Source organism: Micrasema longulum, unplaced genomic scaffold, assembly GCF_059751315.1.
Source record: "Micrasema longulum isolate JH-2025_06_02 unplaced genomic scaffold, ASM5975131v1 h1tg001467l, whole genome shotgun sequence".
NCBI classification, from domain to species: Eukaryota; Metazoa; Arthropoda; class Insecta; order Trichoptera; family Brachycentridae; genus Micrasema; species Micrasema longulum.
In genome coordinates, this window is record NW_028278653.1 from 22,140 (window position 1) to 43,983 (window position 21,844).

General features: G+C 34.1%; 1 protein-coding gene across 10 annotated transcripts in view; it reads left to right on the forward strand.

Moving 5' to 3' along the window:
* The window catches only part of Nedd4 (E3 ubiquitin-protein ligase Nedd4), a 63,060-nt gene that overhangs the window by 10,055 nt on the left and 31,161 nt on the right, over positions 1-21,844 (forward strand). For 6 of the 10 annotated variants that reach the window (XM_088235911.1, XM_088235904.1, XM_088235906.1 and 3 more), the window contains 3 exons: positions 10,470-10,551; positions 11,461-11,499; positions 12,673-12,851. In XM_088235911.1, coding sequence (XP_088092037.1) covers positions 10,470-10,551; positions 11,461-11,499; positions 12,673-12,851 — 300 coding nt within the window. The remainder of the gene's footprint in view (positions 1-10,469; positions 10,552-11,460; positions 11,500-12,672; positions 12,852-21,844) is intronic. The other 4 variants (XM_088235912.1, XM_088235908.1, XM_088235910.1 and 1 more) reach the window with 1 other exon arrangement.

Genomic DNA, 21,844 nt, shown 5'->3' on the forward strand with positions numbered 1-21,844 from the left:
TGAACTTATCAAGTTATGACAGTGCCAAAAAAAAATGCTCTCACGCAAAGCTGAAGAAAATTACATGCATCGTTGTTCTATACATTAAACACATTTGAAAATGTTAATGTGCAGTTTTATATTACACCTGCATACGTGTAATCTGCCGTCCTTATGAAGATTGCAGTATCTAGAATTTTTGATGACATTTCGTTAAATGCAGATTTGGAATCACGAAGAAAAGATCTTTATTTTAGTCCTGCTCACGTATCAATATTCCTTCAGGAACCATGAAATCCTGGAAGTAAAACTGCAGTAGCTAGATTTTCAGTTTATATTTATCTTTTATTTAGATATATTTGAGTTTAATTTATCTTTTTAATTCAAAATTTAATATGAAAACCAAATTAATCTCCAAGGTTTTTCCTTTCTTTTGATACATGGCATCATAGAATTAAGAATAGTCCAGAAACCGCATACGCGCATCAAACAGAAGGCGACTAAACTACTCTTAAAGTTGTTTGACGTTTTGATCCATTAGTTTCATTGTAGACGTCGCTCACTACACAACTCCCGATTTTAATTCAAATATGCCTTGTTGTGTTGTTTTAAAGTGTAGAAATACTGCTTGGATCTTAAAGAAACAGGATGGGATCACATTTCATATGCATGTGTAAGTAGCAAATGCATTACTTAAAAATAGAATTATTTTTCCATCTGTCAGATTGTCAAAGAAAACAAAATGGACATTTTGTTAGTGTTGCCAGGGTAGTCTAATTTCTTACGCTACATCGCTCATCTAATTAGGGAACTAGTGAAAATTAGACTTCTCGGATCAAACAACGCCGTGGTGGACATTTGACCGATATTGTCTTAAACATAAAATATTACTTAACATGAAATAAAAATATCTGTTTAATGTAAAATAAAATTTGTTTTATTTTTCAAGTTCAAAGTTCATTAATTAAGTTACTCTTATTAAATAACCCTTTACTTATCTACTCTGTTGTGTCAATCAATGTTTCCGCATGTACAATAAAATTTTAGAGAAATTAACAAATTGCTTTTTTTTAAAAACATAATTATCTTATGATTATATTTTACGCGATCTGACAACATTACGTGGCGACTTAATGTATGCGCGCGGCGAAAGTGGGGGATTTTTCGGAAACAGTCTGATGTATTCAAATATGATTCTACGCTCCTTCTGGACTATTTTAAATTCTATGCATGGCATATAGTGATGACATGCATAGTATTGAAACAACATTATTTTCTTTTACCGTGTTTTTCTTAGAAACATGTCTAACTGAGATAGTGCACGCTTCATACGGAGGGCTGTAATGTAAAACTACACTTTGGCAATACAATTTGTATCTTCTAAGAAATTGTTTGTATTGAAAGACTACGTATTATGAGCGGATATTAATTTGATAGCTTTATGATGTTAATATTGAATTTATAAAATGTGAAATCCTTCAATGACGCATCTTTGGAAAAGTTAAAAAAGCGACATACAAATATATTTAATAAAAAATATGTATATAGCAATAATAAACAATTAAATCAGGTTTTGATTCAACGGTTTATACTAGTGATAATGATGAGATGCCTGTCAGCTAGTTCATCTGGAATGCATAGTTCCCTTAGATATTCCGGAGCAGAGTTGTGCAGTGACTTATACATAAGCCAACAGAGTTTGTATTCGACCCTCTGTGGAAAACGTAGCCAGTGTAGTTCCCGAAGTAGTGGAGTGATATGACTGAACTTAGAGATTCCGAAAATAAGTCTCGCTGCGGCATTCAATACAGATTGTAGGCGAGTCATTTTGTTCTTCGGTAGACCTGCATAGATACCATTACAATAATCGACTCTAGACACTACAAACGCATTTATTAATTGACGGGCGGCATAATATAAATTAAAATAAATAAAAATACCGAATGTACACTCCGAAGCCATCCACGCACACACATGAACACACATATTAAACATACACCAACATATACATTACATGCGGCACATATACATAGCATAAACCACTCATGATGCACATTCAGCAACTATCCCAAATAATCGACCCCATGAAGAAATTTTCTGTACAAATGCAACGTGCAGTTAAAAATGTCTTCATCAATACTGAGTCCATTATAATTTCTACAGGTACGTCTAATGAATGAATTCGAGGTATAATTGTTTTTACAAATTGGTACATAAAAAAAGGGATTATTTTTTTTCAGTTTCAGTGCTGCAAAACAGCGTTTATTTTATAATTAAAAAATACATATAATAATTTGTTACCCACTAAAGACTTCGGTGGGACACATTTTTTTTTTATGACAGGTTTATATTACATTTATTTTATTTATATTTTACAGATTTATTTATAAACAGGCACTATAAAGCATCTAGAAGATATTTCTTCAGTTCTTTTTTTTTCATTTGAAGATTTCTCATATTAATGATGGTTTGTGGGAGATCATTGAACAATCTTGGAACAACGCAATTTAATGTTCGCTCTCCGAAGTAATTTGTAATTCGGGGAACAGACAGGGAGCCCCTAGTTTTTAATCTAGTGTTGTAAGTGTGGGAATTTAATCTGGTATAGCGAAGAGGACAACGGAAACCAATATTTTGTAACTAATTCTACGCTTCTTCTGGCTTATTCTTAATTCTATGGATGAAATATTACAATTTTGTTTTTCTAAAATAGTCTCTCTTATTTATTTATATTTTTTTAAGGAGTTGCATAGTATTTACAAAAAAATCTCAGGTAGTTTTAAAATTTTATTTGTACTATTTTAGTTTACTCAGCACATTGTAATTTATTATGTCAACAGTAAATTTTGCAGTAGGTTCTAGAATGTAAAAAATTATGTGTGGGAAGATGAATGAATCATGAATGAATGCTGACATTTCTGTTGGCTTACAATCATAGTCATATTCCATTTCAGGCATTTTTAATCACATTAGGTATGCTATTTTATGTTGTGAGTATAAATTAAGATTTTTTGTTTTAGATAAAAATTAACAGCAATCAACATGTTCTCCTGGTGAGAAAAACTCTCAAATTAAATTTAGCGTTCAGTTCGGTATTACTATTATCAATAAAATGCTATGTAGATTAAGAAACCGTGTAATTGAAAAATCTCATTGCAAAGGTTCATTAACACATCTGCAGACACTTTTTTCTTGTAGGATCCACTCATGGACACATAACATTCTTATTTTTTGGAGTTTACTTCCGATCGGACCGTAGTTAGTGGTTTGAAGTCAATCTCATTTGACTGACGTTTTGGGACACTTTTGTTACTGACTGTTTTTCATAGGGACAACATGATGTCTTTTGGACTGATTTCCTAAACGAGAGACAAGATTTTAACGGCTATAGCCGACACAACCGCGATCATGTTAATAGTAATAAATTATTAATATCATTAAGTAGACTCCTCCTCCCCGACATTTTCATTTGAAATAAAATTACTACTTATACAGGGTGTTCTTTACACCCTGTCGCACTCGAAACCACGATGATCAGTATGGGCGAGAAGACATATTTAAAAAAATATTTAGAACAAAGAAAATTTGTAAAAATAAAATATTAAATAAACCAAATGGTTGCTTACTTCTGCAGGGGAGAAGCGAGGGGGGCGCGGCCGCACGGCTAACGGTGTGTCAGACTCCCCCCTCCCCCCTCCTCGTTTCTCCCCTGCAGAAGTTGGCAACCATTTGTTTTTTTAAATATTTTATTTTTTTAAATTTCATTCATTCTAAAAAAATATTTTAATATGTCTTCTTGCTTATACTGATCATCGTGGTTTCAGATGTGACAGGGCTTAAAGAACACCCTGTATTATCCACTTTATACAGTTGGGATGTTTTTAAATTATTAGGATAAATGGAAATTGTATAAATAAAGAACTATTTATTTTTAATATTTAAAGCATTAACTTTGTGGTCAAACATTTTACTAAATGTTATTAAATATTTGTATATAACTACTTACCGAATTTTCTATGTCTACCAGTTTCGAGACGTACGCATGTTGGTTTAATTGGTGTCCTGACGAAGAGACGGGTATGTCTCGAAACCGGTAGACATAGAAAAGTCTGTAAGTGGTTATGTACAAATATTTAATAACATTTAGTAATTATATATTTATTATTAAGATTTACATACATACATACATACATACATACATTTATATATATATTGATGAGAAAAGAAACAAGAAGAAACAGTTAACAAATTGATAAAAAAAAAAATACATTTGCAATTCACAATTTGTCGCCCTACTAGACATAATCTGTTCTAAGGCAAATGAATTGTGAATTTACTGGTCTGCATTGGAACATTGTATAAAAAGTACTTGCAGTTAATGTTTTTAATTTATTTTTAATAGTACTCGTATATATATATCTTGAATATTTTTGCTACAACTATTTTCAATGCTGTTTCAATATCGTTTTTTGGGGGAAATAATCCATGAATGACATTTCAGGAAGAGTTGTTAAGAAGGTTACAGATAATCCTCTTCTACTTATTTTATTGATCCATCACTGAGTATATAATTACCTTTGTTTGCTCTCTTGTGCGGAAAGAAAGACATTTGCGTCTGCGGTAAAGAAAGAAAGGAAATCATATTTGCTTGACAAATGTTACGAATTGCAAATGTCAAATAATGCTATTAAATTACGGTGATTATGATTGGCAATGTAATCTATGGGAAATTTATGATGACGATGTTTGAAATGTGTTAATGTGTAAACAATTTTTTTATTTTATTCTAGAGATGTTTTGCCAAACATAATCTTCATATTGTTATTTTGTTCGAGAATTTTTTTAAAATGCATTGCGTTTAACTTATTTTTCTCCCGAGTGTTACTAAGAACTCATTATGAGACAGCATAATGAAAATAATTATATTGATATTAGGTATATAAAAGTAATATAAGAACAATATAAGAACAGAATAAGCACTCGCACTCACTGCTCACTCAACTCACGTATAATTAAATAGACACGTTACTGGTTCCGAGAAAATAGTATTTGGGCATTTGTGCAAAATAGCCTTCATTGTTTAGCGGACTTTTATTATGATTAAACATGACACTGTATGGATGATTTGAGGTTAAATGAGAAAGATGGATTACAATTGAAGTTATTTATTGAGTAGATACACACGAGTTACATCCTTACAATTTTGTACAGAAGGAATTTACAATAGCGAACACTCGGCGAGGAGCTGGTGGACAGGCGACACGAAATGCCAAGATGAAATGTGAATGTTCTTCCGATGCACGACACTTAATAACTTGTCCGAGCTGACGTTGCATCCGATTATGCGTTGCGTATATAATTACCTTTGTTTGCTTCCTCTTGTGCGGAAAGAAAGACATTTGCGTCTGCGGTAAAGAAAGAAAGGAAATCATATTTGCTTGACAAATGTTACGAATTGCAAATGTCAAATAATGCTATTAAATTACGGTGATTATGATTGGCAAAGTAATCAATGGGAAATGGATGATGACGATGTTTAAAATGTGTTAAGGTGAAAACAATTTTTTTATTTTATTCTAGAGATGTTTTGCCAAACATAATCTTCATATTGTTATTTTGTTTGAGAATTTTTTAAAAATGCACTGCGTTTAACTTATTTTTCTCCCGAGTGTTATTAAAAACTCATTATGAGACACAGCATAATGAAAATGATTATATTGATAATTGGTTTATAATAGTTAATATAAGAACAGAATAAGCACTCAAACTCAAAGCTCACTCAACTCACGTATAATTAAATAGACACATTACTGGTTCTGAGAAAATGGCATTTGGGCATTTGTGCAAAAGTGCCTTCATTGTTTAGAAGACTTTCATGATGATTAGACATGATACTGTATGGATGGGTGCGCGTGAATTAATTTGAGGTTAAATAAGAAAGATGGATTACAATTGAAGTTATTTATTGAGTTTTACACACGAGTTACATCCTTACAATTCTGTACAGAAGGAATTTACAATAGCGAACATTCGGCGAGGAGCTGGTGGACGGGCGACACGAAATGCCAATATAAAATGAAAATGTTCTTTCGATGCACGACGCTTAATAACTTGTCCGAGCTGACGTTGCATTGGATTATGCGTTGCGGGCCAAAGCGGTGTTCGGCTCTGCCAACCTCACGGCTTGTTGGTGATGCCCTATAGAAATATGCAGTCACATCTGTAATGAAAAAATGCTCTGATGTATTGTCTCATTCTTAAATACAATCTAACAAATAGATAATTACAGTTAAACTTGGTTATAACGATCACGAAGATAGCGAGATATCAGATATAATGAGGAAACATTTTATGACATTTTTGTTTGTAGTTTTCTCCATACATTCAAAAATCATACAAAAATATTGTCGACAATTGAGCGAAAACTCTTCAATTGTTTAAAAACATCATTTTCTAAATAAGAACCCAAGTAATAAAATCCAAATGGGGGACTAACTTATTATCGATGCCACTGGGCATTGGGATCGGTTTACGTTTATAATGCTATGTAAGTGTCTAAGTACATATGTAGTGTTTTGGCCGACATCATGGACAAAGTATCACAAATATGGTTGGAATTGCATGTAAAAAATCCAAGCTTTAAGCACAGGCTCGGTACCTCATTACAATTTACAGCGTCATTTTTAGTTTATGAATGACATTCTCGTTTCAGGGGTTTTTACAATGTTTTTTTTTAATGTTCTATGGTCAATGCATAATGAACATTACAAGTGGGTGATGTCAGATAAGTTAAAACCTAACTCTTGAATTATAAACATGACTACTTACAAGCAGAAGTGTTTCAATTTGCAAAAAAAGTGGCAATTATTTGTAAAATAGAATGTGGCGCGAAATATGTTGAAGTGTGTAAAAAGTTTTCTCTATTCTTATCAAATGGTCAACATTGTGAAAGAATACGGTATGTTTGTAAGCATTAGTTATAATTATCAATAGTGACAATATGTAATGGCAATTGGATTTAAAAAACCTTTATCTGGTATAACGAGCAAATTTGGTCGGTCCCGTCTTCCTCGGAATAACCAAGTTCGACTGAAGTTATATTTTAAAGTAAATTTTTCAAAATTTTGTCGGCTCCCAACTGGTGTATATCTCTTTCTAACATGAATGATTGCATGTGTACTGTGATTTGCCATCTCTTTTTTTTAAATTGCTGACGTCAATGCGATATTTGCTATATCGTCGGTGATACTCCAATACCGCGTAACTTATCATCATCATTATCATTCCCTTTCTGCACCTAATGGTGCATAAGGCACTGCATTGGTACACCAATCGCAGTGTATCTTGTTAGTTTTTGTTACATGAAGGTAAGATGATCAGTCTTACGCTTCAGGTACCCGTCCAGGGACTATGAAATATTTTTTGTGAAAACACCCTTTTAAATCAATATTTCATATCAACCATGTCGGGTATCGTTCTGAGACCTCTTGCATGGTAGGCAAAAGCGCTGACCATTACACCGCAAGGCTGACTACTGCCGCGTAACTTATACGTAATAATAAAATGAAATAAACCATCAATGGATTTTTCTGCTGGGGAACCTAAAAAGCGTTTTGTTAATATTATTACTTCGTCGTCATTACCAAAGTACTTTCGAAACGACCCAAATTTTTACCGGACACGGAGCTATGAGAAGTTACCTACATGGGTTTAAATTAAGGAATGATGACTATTGTCCATGCGATGATATTTCTTCACAGAGTATCGAACATCTGTTATTTCAGTGCCCATTCTTCAGTTTACAACGCCATTATCTTGAAGCAGAATGCAGGAAAGAATATCCTTAACAGATATCCACACTGTCGTTAAAAGTAGTTATCACGCGCCATTGTTCTTGCACTTTGCAACAATGGTGATTGGACTCATAAAGGTAATAAACCAAAATCAGTGATCGAACATCCCATTTCCAAGACAAACAAAAACGATTTTTTCCGAGTACCTTAGCCTTGTACATGACACGTAAGGCTACTAAATACAGGGGTCCAAATATATATATAAAAAAATAAAATAATAATATTACTTATGATTTTATTCAACCAAAAGTACCGCTAATGGCATCAGAAAAACTAGCATTATTGACAGTTAAAAATACCTATAATTTAAAATTACCAGCTCTTAGTCTTTATCAGTGGCGGCTTTCCCTTATGTCCATTGGGTCAATGACCCCCCAACATTTGCCACCAATCAAAATAATTTACTTAAAATACATTATAAACAAAGTATATAATACAATGCAATTAGGTTTTATAATATTAAAAAAAAAAAACATTCATTCAAATATATATAAGGACCTATTAATCTTCATGTTTTTAAAGATTTTATCTAGAATACAATTAAGCACATGCACCGTCAAATATTCATGTTATATCAAATGCGCGGGTCATTTCTGTAACTGTCCCAAAGCTAATGTCTTATATCTAGATTTTCTCATGAGAAAGAAAGAGATGAAACTTCCCGTGCGTACATGAACATCGGAACATGTGACCCAAAATTAATTCAAATGCGGGCATTGTCCCGGTAGAGATAACAATATGAAACAAGGAAGATAAGAATAAGATTGATAATAATAATAACATATTGGCATTGGTCTAGACTGGAAGAGATACGCTGATAAATGAATACTTACACTTAAAAAGGACGAATTCTTAAAGGAAAGGATTATCATAAGTTTATATTTTCTCGTCCCTTTTTACAAGATTGAAATGAGCTTTGTGAATGAATATTATTATAATATATTGTTTCTTGCACGTGTCCAATTACCTAGTGTTTGTTAGAGTCCTGTTTCGTATGCACTAAACTCATATTGCCTCGTAAAATTGAAATCCCGTACATTTTAGTAAGTTAAATGTAGTAGTAATGTTTATATGTAGAATTACAATGACGACAGTTGAGAGTGAAAGATATTTTTCAACGCCAAAGCGAATTAAGACCTTTTTATGAGCCAAGATAAAGTACACTCGCTATCTTAGGTAATTTGTATATTTGTGTAACATATTAGAAAAATCTATCTAGACATATATACAGTCGAACTCGGTTATAACGATCACGGAAATAGTGAGATCTCTGATGTAACGAGGAAACATTAGTTGACATTTTAGTTTATGGTTTTTTCCATACGAGCTACTTCTCGGACATACCGAACAAAAATATTGTCAAAAATTACACGAAAAATCTTTGATTGTTAAAAACATCATTCTCGAAATAAAAACCTAAGTGATAAAATCCAAACGGTCGGTTGTTGTCTTCGATAGTTAGATGTAGCTAGAATAGAAGTGTCTTCGATTGTTAAAAACATCATTCTCGAAATAAAAACCTAAGTGATAAAATCCAAACGGTCGGCTAACGTAAAGGATAAATACCGCCGGGCGTTGGGATCGGATTATGTTTATGACAGCTATGTAAGTGTCTAAGTACCTAATTGGATTTTTCGCTGACAATATTGAAAAATAAACAAACAGTTTTGAAAATTCCAAGCTTTGTGAACTTAGTAAGTGCCGGTTCGGCACATTGCTACAATTTACAGCTGCTTTTGTAGTTTATGAATGACATGCTTGTTTAGGGGGTTTTTACAGGGTTTTTTAGATTTTTTAATATTCTATGTTTATTTCAATACACAATAAACATTACAAGTGGGTGATGTCAAATGAGTTCTAGACCAGATCAGTTAAAACTTAACCCCTGAATTATAAACATGTCTACTAACAAGAGGAAGTGTCTCTCAATTCGTGGAAAAGTGGCAATTATTCGTGAAATCGAACGTGGTACGAAAAATGCGGAATTGTTCAAAGTTTTCTCTATCTTCATCCTCAGTGTCAAAATTGTGAAAGAATAAGGATATTTATTTGTCTGCATTTGAAAAGAATATCACGGACACAAAAAAAATTTGAAAGTGTGATCGTACTAATGTCGATGTCGCGTTGCTCCAATGGTTCTGTACCCGAAGAAACGCAGGATTTTCCATCAATGTACTATATTTACTTGTTTACTAAGTGACAATGTGCAATAGCGATTGTATAAAAAAAACATTTCTCTGGTATAACGAGTAACGTTTATAACGAGCAAATTCAATCGGTCCCATCTTCCTCGTAATAACCTAGTTCGACTGTATATATATTTTTGTATTTTTACAAAAAAAAAAATTATTGTGAAATACACATGTACCTATTTAGTAAAAAAAATTACCCCCCCCCATTTTTAACCCCCTCAGCCATTACTGGTCCCTATAACAAATTTAGTACAGTAAATCATTTTTCTAAAAAACATCGCAGGTTACGTGATAATTGCAATATTCCCGACGATATGTTAGACGTAGCTAGAATAGGAGTAACGGGTCTATTTGTCACCCTGGGTTGATACTCTCCGCCACACTATTTCACAGTTCCTATAACATTCTGAATTAATCGATTTGTAATCATTTATTTTATTTTCAGTGACCCGTATGTTCGAGTTGACATTCATACAATAAATGGAGACATCCTGGTTGACTCAGTTTTCACAAAAACGAAGAAAAAGGTATGTTTACAATTTCTCTTCTTAAAATATTAAATATTATAGCTTGATTAAAATGACAGTTGTCAAACTAATTTTTTTTTTTTTTTTAAAAAAAAAGAAATATTTGCGTTCTTATGATTTACCCAATTATTTAATTTTGACGGCCATTTTCAACGAGTTGTAAATAACTCACTATTAGAAAATGGGAATCGAGTTGGGGTAGAGTGGGATTCGAACCACGGACCTTTGGTCCGTGAGTCCGAGACACTAGCCACAGGACCACAACCCGATTCTAATGTCACTAGTGATGGGAAATTATTGATCACTGATTATGTACCGATCAAATTAATTTTATCAGTTTTTTCATGCAAACATGAGACTCTGTTTCCGAAAATTGATATGAAAATGCAAAAAAGCCTATTATAGTGTGTTAAAGACAATTATTTACTAAAAAAAAAAGACATTAAATACTTTTTTTCGTGAATAAAAATAAATAAATATTTTTTTATTCAATCAATTTACGTTGATCAATCTGTAACAAGTTTTTTTTAACCAGGTATTTTATATATTTTTTCTACTGACCGATTTCAAAGCTATACAAGCTTCTTTATCAAGGTATACTTAACTAATGAATTCTATCCTATTTTATTTTTTCAATTTTTACTAAATGTTATTCTGCATATGGAGCTAATAAATCAAGTATGTCTTCTTGTCTTGTAAGGATGGGAAGCGTAATGTGAGATGAATACGATCTTTGAAACTATACAGGAGTGGACTAAAAGAGATTTAGTTTATTTGGTTATTTATCATTTTATTTTTTTGTTTCAGAGTTCCACTATTATTGAAAATTGCAGGAAAACCTAGAATTTATTTATTTTATATAATATTGGCTTTCTGATTTATAATTGTTTTATTTGTATCTGATTTCAGACACTAAATCCAGTATGGAATGCAGAGTTTGTGTTTCGTGTAAGTAAAAAATAATTGTTACATTTTCAAATCAATAAATGACCAGATTTTTTTTCCGTCACATTCCCTAGGATTGAATATAAAAGAGGCTATGCTCTCGTTCAATGAATGGCCTAGCAAATGTCAATTTATTAAATACTCATTAGTCAGTTACGTTATTGTTAATCAATAATTAGTAAAATTAAATGCTGCAGCTAGACTTTTTTGAGGAATTTCTATGTTCGGTCCTATCACTCCACTACTTGATTTATTTTATTAGGTAAACAAACAGTATGTTCAAAACATATTGACAATTTCTTTGTATATTAGTGTAGGACACCCATACACGCGATAAAAAAATTGTTTGCACTGAAGACAATAATTTAAATTATGTCAAATAAAACAAACGTGATAAAAAATGAATAGAATGTATATAATAACAAAATTAATTAAACATCATGTGCTTCTCTCAATATTTCTATGACTTTTGACTTCAATTTAAGTTCATTGTCACGAAAAATATCAAGGTAAATCTGTAGTCATATTGCTTGCATATTCTAGGTATTGTAGATTGTATAAATCATTTGTTAACTCGTTGTCTGTGTAAAACAGAATGGTTTTGTCTTTGTAAACTGTGTTACTTCTGTATAAATCATTGTACAACACTGCTCTAGAGTACCTAACTCAAAAAACTATGCATTCCAGATGTTGTAAGAATATGTTTATGGGTGCATTATTTAAAAATTAAAAAAAAAAAAAGATGTTTTGCGCTTAGACCAGCACAATGATATTGATCATTATACGTACATATTTGTGGTCGTAGGCCCTATGGCATAAAATGCTTTTCCAATAGAATCAGAAATTTGTGGAAGTGATGTTTTGAAAACAAAAACTTAAAACCCACCTGGAGTGTGATTCTGAACGCTCTCGCGGGGTAGAGGACGCTTTGCTAGCACGTAATTAGTACGTAAATTATGTGCTAGCAAAGCATTCTCTACCCGTACGAGACCGTTTAAAATACCAGCTCTGTTCTCTAAATTGTTAAAATAATCCTTGGCATGCAATGACAAAAAATGTTTTTCTCAAATTTTAATTGAATTAAAATTAACATTGCATAAACATATTACGAAAATGGCGCTATAGGTAGAGGTTATTCAGAATAATAATGATGATAAATTTGTGTATCTATTTTAGGTCAAGCCATCGGAGCACAAGCTGGTGATGCAGGTGTTTGACGAGAACCGGTTGACTCGGGACGACTTTCTGGGCATGGTGGAGCTGCCGCTAAACGGGGCCCCGCGCGAGGGCGCCGCGCCCCCCTCGGGCGCCGCCCCCGGCGCCACCAAGTACCCCCTGCGCCCCCGAAGGTCAGCGTAAGTAGTCCAACCGCTGCACGGCCCCTGCATGCGCCAGCTCTTGTTCTTCTGTTTGCGGTCGCTAGATTGGTTGAGTATGGCCGTGTGCCGTGTCGAGGATGTTCACCTCAAAGGCAATAATAAAAGAAAATAGTTAAATCAAAACACTTACCGATCGGTTTCGAAGCAACGCATGCTCCAAAAATTAAGAATTTAATATTATTTTATTTGATTTAATCTGAACATTTTATTTTATAAATACCTGTCTCATGAGTTAGCCCCGTATCAATGCTGGAGTTACTTTATTTTCAGTTAAGCCAGTGATAGAAATCACATCTTTCACTAACTGCCCCGGTAGGTCCATAATCCATCGTTTCATTTCTATTTTTTTATTCCCCGAGCTTCTGCAGTAAGCCATTAAAGACTCTTGATATAATTCTTGTGTCATAATTTTAACAGTGTCCTATATATGGTACAGTTTAAGGTTCTACATGTTGAAAATAAAACATTCAAATTGACAACTTAGAAATTAAAATAGCTATGGGCACTTGCAACACTGGACACATGAACCTTCAGGTGACAAGCCTGTCGACACAGAGACGCAACACGGCGCTGATGACCGGAAACATAAACCAGACTCTCTCCGACCACCTTTGATTCCGGTTGCCTTCAAAACGACGTTGCTTCTCACTTATAAGTGAATATTATAATATTTAACGTAAAATTGTTCCGATTTCCACGACTAGGTTCAAACAGTATTGTTCGGTATTTAAACGTTGTATTTTTATTTAATTATAGTCGATTAAGTTGTAAATAAAACTGTGGAAAAGAAAGTTGTGGAAGAACTGACCGAGAACAAGCGGAAAAGAACTTGAGACGTCACACACGGATTAATTTCAGAAATACATAACTTTAAAAAATCATAGCGCTGAATCAGATTGTGGTCCCGTGGCTAGTGTCTCGAACTCACCGCTCAAATGTCTGTGGTTCGAATCCCACTCTACCCCAACTTGGTTCCCATTTTTTAATAGTGAGTTATTTACAACTCTTCATTGTAAATGGCCCTAAAAATTTAATATTTGTGTAAATCATAAGAACGCAAATATTTCCTTTTTTAAAAATAATAATACGATACATAAAAATAAAAATTTTGGCTTAGTTTAATAGTCGATTAACAAATAATAAAAAAAACTTTCAAACTTTCTCATTGAATTGGCACTTTGTACTGAATTTACCCTTCCTAAAGTGTACGAGTTATCATCTTATAGTCATGTAACAAAAGTGATCAAGATACGCTGCGTTGGTGAACCAAAGCAGTACCCTATATTCCATTGGGTGTGGGAAGGGAATGATGATGATGGTGATTACCTTTGATCTGAACATTCTTGATATTATAGCACAGGTTTGATTATTTTAAAAAATACAATTATTTATTATTAAATGTTTTTATTAATTAGTTCGCTTTTTATTATGATAATTTAATCGCAGTCTCTTTATTAGTAATAAGTTACATTACTAGTCAAGGAAGTAGATATTTTTTAAGGATTGAGGGAATCTGAAAAATCATAAATTCTGTATTCAGGAAGTTTTACGGAGACGTAGTATTTTTCTTAAAATGTAAATTCTTTAACTCAAATTACCAAAATGAGAAAAATACAAAAACGAACCCTGAAAATCTCTAAGAATCAAATTAAGAATAATATCGTGCTACACTTAATAATATTTTTAGTTTACACTGGAAACATTTCCCAACTTTTGAACATGAATAAATCTATCAGTTATTGTACTATCATTACTATGAGATTAAATATTTGATAATTTATTATCTTTTAAAATGTTTTATAAAAAAAATATGTTTATAAGCACATAAATGAATGAAATTTGTAAATGTGAAATTTTTCCATTGTACAAATCTATACATGCTTGAGAAATGTATATAAAATTGATTATAATTTTGAATCAAACTTTTTCATTTAGGTATGCTTGTTTCTTTATTGACCTGGTGCTTTAGCCTATGTAGGCATCTTCAAGACTTCACTATGTATCAAACTTATTAACTATGGAATTTTATCAGGAAACACATATCTACAAAAAGTATTATTGATGCATGTATGCTCTTCTGAAAAAAAAATATAAACCGAAGATGAACAACTTTGAGAACAACCGGGGATAAGCTTTTGATAATAAATGAAAAGTCTAATAAATGAGTAATTATTTCATGACATCTGTTCATTTTATACTTCTGATTTTAAAATCAATCAAATATGTCAATTTTACTGTTTTTTAAATTAAACCATCCGGATATTAAAAAAACCGATATAAATTAAAATCTCCGCTGAATGAATGCAGAGCTATATTGTGATTGTTGTTCACCGGTTTATTTATTTATAAATTTATTGCATGTACGCATACATGTTTATTTCCAGGGAATCTATATAACACTACGGCATTTGAACATGAATATGGAGTGTCCTCTGGTTAAGTTAGTATCCAGTTAAAACGGCTTAGCCTGTTCGAAGGTAGAGATTTTAGTGAGTTGTTTTATATCAATACTTAAAGATAGTTATCGAGAAAACTATAACTATATAGTTATAAATAAATAATTATCTAAAGTATAAGATTGAAATAATAACTAAGCAACAGTAAACTGTTACCTGCCTCACAATGTTTGTTGTTTGGAGCATGTAATAAAGAAGAATGTGTCATTCAAAATAATTCTACCAGAACTACGTAAAATGTTCAGATATATTAAATATCTACACAAAAAGTTAGGTTAGTTAGCTATCGATATGTAAAAGTGAAGGATAAAGTGTGAATCTACATTTATTAATTGATTTGCCAATTGTATCTGATAAAAATATACAATTTTAAGCAGTACCGTTTAAAATATGACTAGGAAGTTTTTCAAATTAGTTTCTTAATCTTGTAGGTTGGATCTAGAAGGACAGCGACAGATTTCATATTTTCTTGCCACCATTTTGTAGACTGTTGATGTCAATTTAAAATCTTGTACATTTAACTATTTTATCACAATCGTGGTAACGTTTTTTTTTTATTAATATTTGTTATCAAAGGCGTGAAACAGTTCATTTTAATAGATTGAGTTTTTCTACTAACATTTCTTGATGGAACTGCATTTTAACTATAATAATAAAAATACGTAAATAGTTTTATTCCACTTTTCATTAGTTCATTTTACTATCACAAAATGGCTAAATAATTACTCTCCTGTAATATAATGATTTACGACATGGGCCCTTATAGATCCAAGCCACAAAATTACTGACCACTTTTCTTTATGTTAAGTAGTTTCTTTTTTGTCATCATTTTTGTTCATCTGGTATTTAGTTCCCATTACATATAATATGACTAATAAAATGACCTTTTTTGTGTTCTAAATGGTTTGTCCATTTTAGAATTTACCAATGAATAAATTAATAAACCATGTTCAATCAATATCAAAAGGAATGTAACCACCATTTTAGTTTTTTGTAGATTTTGAGGCAAATACATTCTCAAAGATCATTGCTATAATTCAAAACCTTTATTTTTTCAACCTGTATTTAAATTGGTAGTTATTCCTTTTAAATCAGCATTAGTTTCAAAATGTACTTAAATCCAAAATCGTTTAGATTGTCCACTACACCCCTGAAAAAGAATATGAATCGGTTGCCCTTTTTACATATCAAAATGTATCTAAATCGATTCCTAAACCAATTGCCTGAGTTTCAAAACGTTCTGAATACATTGTTTTGTTTCAATGTGTCCATTATTCAATGTAGAATATTTAATTAAATGTGTGAGTCTCATTTAAATCATGCTTTTAAAACCTACCATTATTACTTTATTCTCGCATAAATATTTATTTTACATTGTTATAATCATAGTTAATCCGTAAAACAGTTTATCAAATTTCCCAAAAAAAAGGTTTTTGGTGTCAGGTACATTATGATTTTGAAGTTATCAATTAATTTGCTGTATCTGTATCTCATTAAATATTTGATGTTTATGTAATTACCATCTCAGTGGTGCATTGCTTTGTTTTTAATTTTATCCCATTTAGAATGTATATTTTTTCTTGTATGGCTATGATGTACATCACATAAATTTACCTAGAATATAAGACTTGATATATCTCTCTTAGTTTTTCAATAATGAAATTGTATTTTTCTATAACAGGCCTAATTTTTATTTTACTTTATTTTATTTGGGAAACCAACAGTTCTACATACATATTTATAGTAAACAAACAGATATAGTGTATAAACTCAGAACCAATAACAGATTTCCACAAAGTATACAAAGTTAGTAAAGAAAATATATTACATATAAATTTATACATATAAAAATGTTATTTTCATGTACTTGTATGTCGGCACCTAGTTGGTGGCCTAATTTTGTGATGTACAAAGTTATGTGGGTGCACAGAATGAGAGCAAGTAAAACAGGGTACTTACGTTTTACACAAAGATTTATTCACGAAACTAAACTACTGAAGCTAACACATTGAAAGAAGGATTCTAATAACTATATTAGGCAAAATAAAATGAAGTTGGTAAATCTAAATTGGCGGTAATTTTGTGCCTCGAAGACGCGTGCGGTGAGGTCGGAATCCGGTAGTATTCTCGAAGCCGGTTTGGCCTGTTCGTACGCTCTACGTCGGCGTTCGGCAATGTTCGGCTCGTGCCGTCGTTGTCGACCCGCCACACAGCCCCCTTCCAAGTTTTGAAATCTGTTTTTCAAAACTGACGCTGTATCCCCCTCCTGCCGCTACGCGTTGTGTATGCCGGTTGTTCTGTTGGTGTTTCCGTTTCTGCTGGACTGGCTCGTTCTTCCGCTGTCTGGAACGCCGGCTTGCACCTGTCCAGCGAAACCTTTTTATGTTCGCCATCCACGTCCAGTGTTACCGTCTTTTCCGCCCTGGTGATGACCTTGTAGGGCCCCTTGTAGTTCGGCATCAGGGGTTTGTACACTCTGTCGTCCCTCAGAAACAAGTGTGTGGCTCTCTTTAGTTCCGGGTGGATGAAAACGTTACCTTTATTGTGGTGCTCGACTGGCCTTGGTTTGACGTTTTGCATGAACTTTACCAGTTGCCTAGTGTAGGAGTCCGGGTCAATGTAGTCGTTCGTCTGCTCCAGGATGTCTGCTGGTAACTTTAGTTTGCACCCATACAGCATCTCTGCTACTGAGTGCTCTGCATTCGTGCGCAGTGTGGCCCTCAGTCCGAGTAGTATGGTGCTGATCGATTTTGTCCACGGAACAGGGTGGTGAGCTTTAATGGCCGTCTTCAGCGTTCTATGAAATCGCTCGATCATGCCATTACTTTGTGGATGGTAAGGCGTCGTGTTGGAGTGTGCTATGCCTGATCTGGAACAAAACAAGTTAAAGTCCGTAGACATGAATTGCCTACCCTGATCAGTTATAATTTTCTCCGGTACGCCGTATCTCGCAATCCAGTTGTCCCAGATGGCTCTGATGATTGTGTGGGTCTGGATATCTGCGATAGGGATTACTTCCGCCCATCGAGTGTATCGGTCGATACATGTGAGGCAGTACCTCAGTCCCTCTGATGGTGGAAAAGGTCCGATGAGGTCGACATGGACCACGCAGAATTTCTGTCTCGGCATGTCGATCTTGATGATCGGTGTCCTCGTGTGTTTGTTGACTTTGCTCTTCTGACAGGGTATGCAGGCCTTCGTCCAAGCTGCGCAGTCTGCTTTCATATTTTTCCAGACGCCTCTTTGACTGATGGTCTTGGTCGTGGCGTCGGCTCCTGCATGGTTGAGGTTATGCACTTGGTTGAAGAAAGATCTCTGTAGCGTTTTTGGGATGTACGGTCGCATGTTGCCTTTGTTGAGATCGAAGACGATTTCTTGTCCCTGCATGTTGGTTTTGATCAGGTTCAGAGCAGTGTTCTTGTCGTCCAAGAGTGCGAGTAGTTCGTTGTCCTGCCTTTGTTCTTTATGGATCTTTTCGAACGATATGTTTGCCTCTTGTTCGATCATGTCGATTCTTGATAAGGTATCGGCGACGACGTTGTCTTCTCCTTTTATGTATTTGATGTCCGTGCTGAACTGTGAGATGTAGTCTAGATATCTGAGTTGTCTGGGGCTTTCTTTGTCGTGACTTTTCCTTCTAAACACGAATTGTAGTGGTTTATGGTCCGTGTATATACAGAATTCTCTGCCCTCCAGATAATGTTGAAAGTACCTTACAGTCTCAAAAATGGCTAGTAGTTCCCTGTCGTACGTACTATATGAACACTGAGCCTTGTTCAACTTTTTTGAGAAGAAACTTATCGGTTTGTAGTTGATGCCGTCTGTGGTTTGTTGTAGCACGCCTCCGATTGCGTAATCTGAGGCGTCTGTCCACACTGACATCTTGCTGCTTTCCTCTGGGTAGCTAAGCTTAGTGGCGTTGATCAGCGAGTTCTTGACCTCTTCGAAATCGTGTGTAGTGACTTCGTTCCACTCTACTTTTCTGTTGTCATTCTTTTTTGCTCCCTTGAGGTAATCGTGTAGTCGTATCAATTTGTGTGCTGCTCGTGGTATGAATCTTCGGTAGAAGTTTCCCATGGCCAAGAATCTTCTCAACTGCTTAATGGTTTCTGGCTTGTTGAGGTTCGTGATGGCTTCCACTTTTGTTGGCGAGGGTCCGATGCCTTCAGCCGAAATTTCATAACCAAGAAATAACAGTGTTTTCTTGGCAAACTCGCATTTAGATGGGTTTACCACCATTCCATGATCTTGAAGTCGCTGGAACAAAGCTTTTAAGTGTTCCACATGTGTTTCTTCGTCTGGTGAAGCGATCAATATATCGTCGATATATGCGTGTACTCCTTCTAGACCTCTTGTGACTTCGTTGATGTGCCGTTGGAATGTTTGTGCAGCGCATGATAGTCCGAATGGCATTCTTACAAATTCAAATAACCCGAATGGTGTGGTTATAGCTGTCTTTTTAATGTCAGTTTCATTAATTGGAATTTGGTGATATGCTCGTTGTAAGTCAATTTTGGAAAAAATTTTACAGTTAAATAAGTCATTGCATATATCGTGGATATGTGGCAAGGAATAACGATCAGGTACCGTCTGTGCGTTTAAGCTACGGTAATCGCCACAAGGGCGATAAGTACCATCGCTCTTCTTCACCATATGCAATGGAGAGGCCCACTCACTCTTGGAGGGTCTACAAATACCTTGAGCCACCATGTGATCGAACTCTTGCTTCGCCTGCCTCAGTAGTTCTGGGGACAGCCGACGAGTCTTACACATAACGGGTTTGCCACGGGTATCTATATGGTGGATTGTGTTGTGTTTATCCAGCCCTGCGTATGGTTTATTGATATCTACTAGTTGTGGATACTTCAATATGAGTGAGTGGTAAATGTTGGTTTTGTCTGTTAATGATATGGAACATGTTATGTTGTTGTTTGTGGAGATGTCAAATGCTCTGACTATCTTGCCGTTTGTATTGTCTACTAACCGTTTGTTCCTAACATCTACTAACAGGTGGAAGTTGTGGAGAAAATCTGCTCCTATAATAGGGCGTGTCGTATCCGCTATTATAAACTTCCATGTAAACATTTGTTTACATCCCAGATTCAGTGTTACCGTGGTAACTCCGAAATTCTGGATCGTAGTCCCGTTCGCTGCATAGAGAATTAGCTTAGACTTTTCTCCATGGCGTTTGTGTAAAGATCTAGGAATTAATGATATTTCCGATCCGGAGTCAACGAGGTATGACACACCGGTATCACGATCTTTAACAAAGAGACGTGTTGTGTTGGTTGAATCAGCCGCCTCCGCTATGATTCGACCATCTAGTTTTTTGAAGCTAGATGCGGTTTAAATTCACATGGTGTGACGCATTTCTTAGCTTGATCGCCAAATTTTGTGTGGAAGTAACAAAGAATAGTTTTCTTGTTATTTCCGTTGGCCCTATAGCTTGTTTTGTTGAAATTGTTGTTGTATTTGTTGTTATTGAAATTGTTACTGCTGTTACTTGTTGTGTGTTTGAATCTATTGTTATTGTTGTTGTGACTATGCTGTTTGTTGATTGTGTGAAATAAACTCTCTACCTTATGGGTTAGAGCTTGTACGGACTGTTCTAAACTACAAATGTTATTTTTATTGTTGGTACCTACTACCGCTACATTATCCTGTGTGTACACCTGTATTAGGCGATCTGCTATCGTCGCTTGCCTATCCCAGTCATCTTCGCTTATGGCTAAATGCGCTTGGATCGTCTTGGGCAGTTGTTGTATCCACAAGTATTGCAACGTCGTTTCGTCTATTTGTAAACCTATTGCTAGCGTCCGCATCTCTCTAAGTAGGCTGGATGGGTTTCGATCCCCAAGCTGTAAGGAAGAAAACAGTTTTTCTCTCCTTCTGTCCTGTGGACAGCCCATGCGTTGGATTATAGCTTCCTTCAGCCTCGTATATTTTGCTCGGTTCGGTTCCATGAGTAAAATATCTGAAACTTGTTCTATGTGCGCTTGTTCAAGTTTTGACACTAAGTGACTATAACGTGCGTCTTCTGAAACTATGTTTGCCAACTCGAATTGTGCTTCTATCTGTTTAAACCAAAGTTCGATGTTGTTCACCCATAGCTGTGGTAGTTTAACGCTAATCCTATCCGTGTGGAACATGTTGTTTGCTGTGTTGATATTTGTCAAGTCAGTGTTGTCCTTGTTAGCCATTGTTTACCGTTTAAAAATATTCGTTTTTAAAAAAAAAATTCAGAAAAATGTATGTAATAATGATTACAGTATAAGTTAAAATATTGAAATAAAAGTATTCAATAATGAGTGTAGTTGTATTAAAAAGTTAAGTTTAAATTATTAGATTTAAATTTAAATTTAAATTTAAATTTCAAACAAAAATATTTATTTTTTAAATGTCAGAGTCACTATTTGTTATGTATGTACTGTGCAAGTTATAGAAAAGAAAATTAAAAACAGAAAATTTAAATAATTATTTTACCATACGGCGGAACACATTTTCCAACTATTA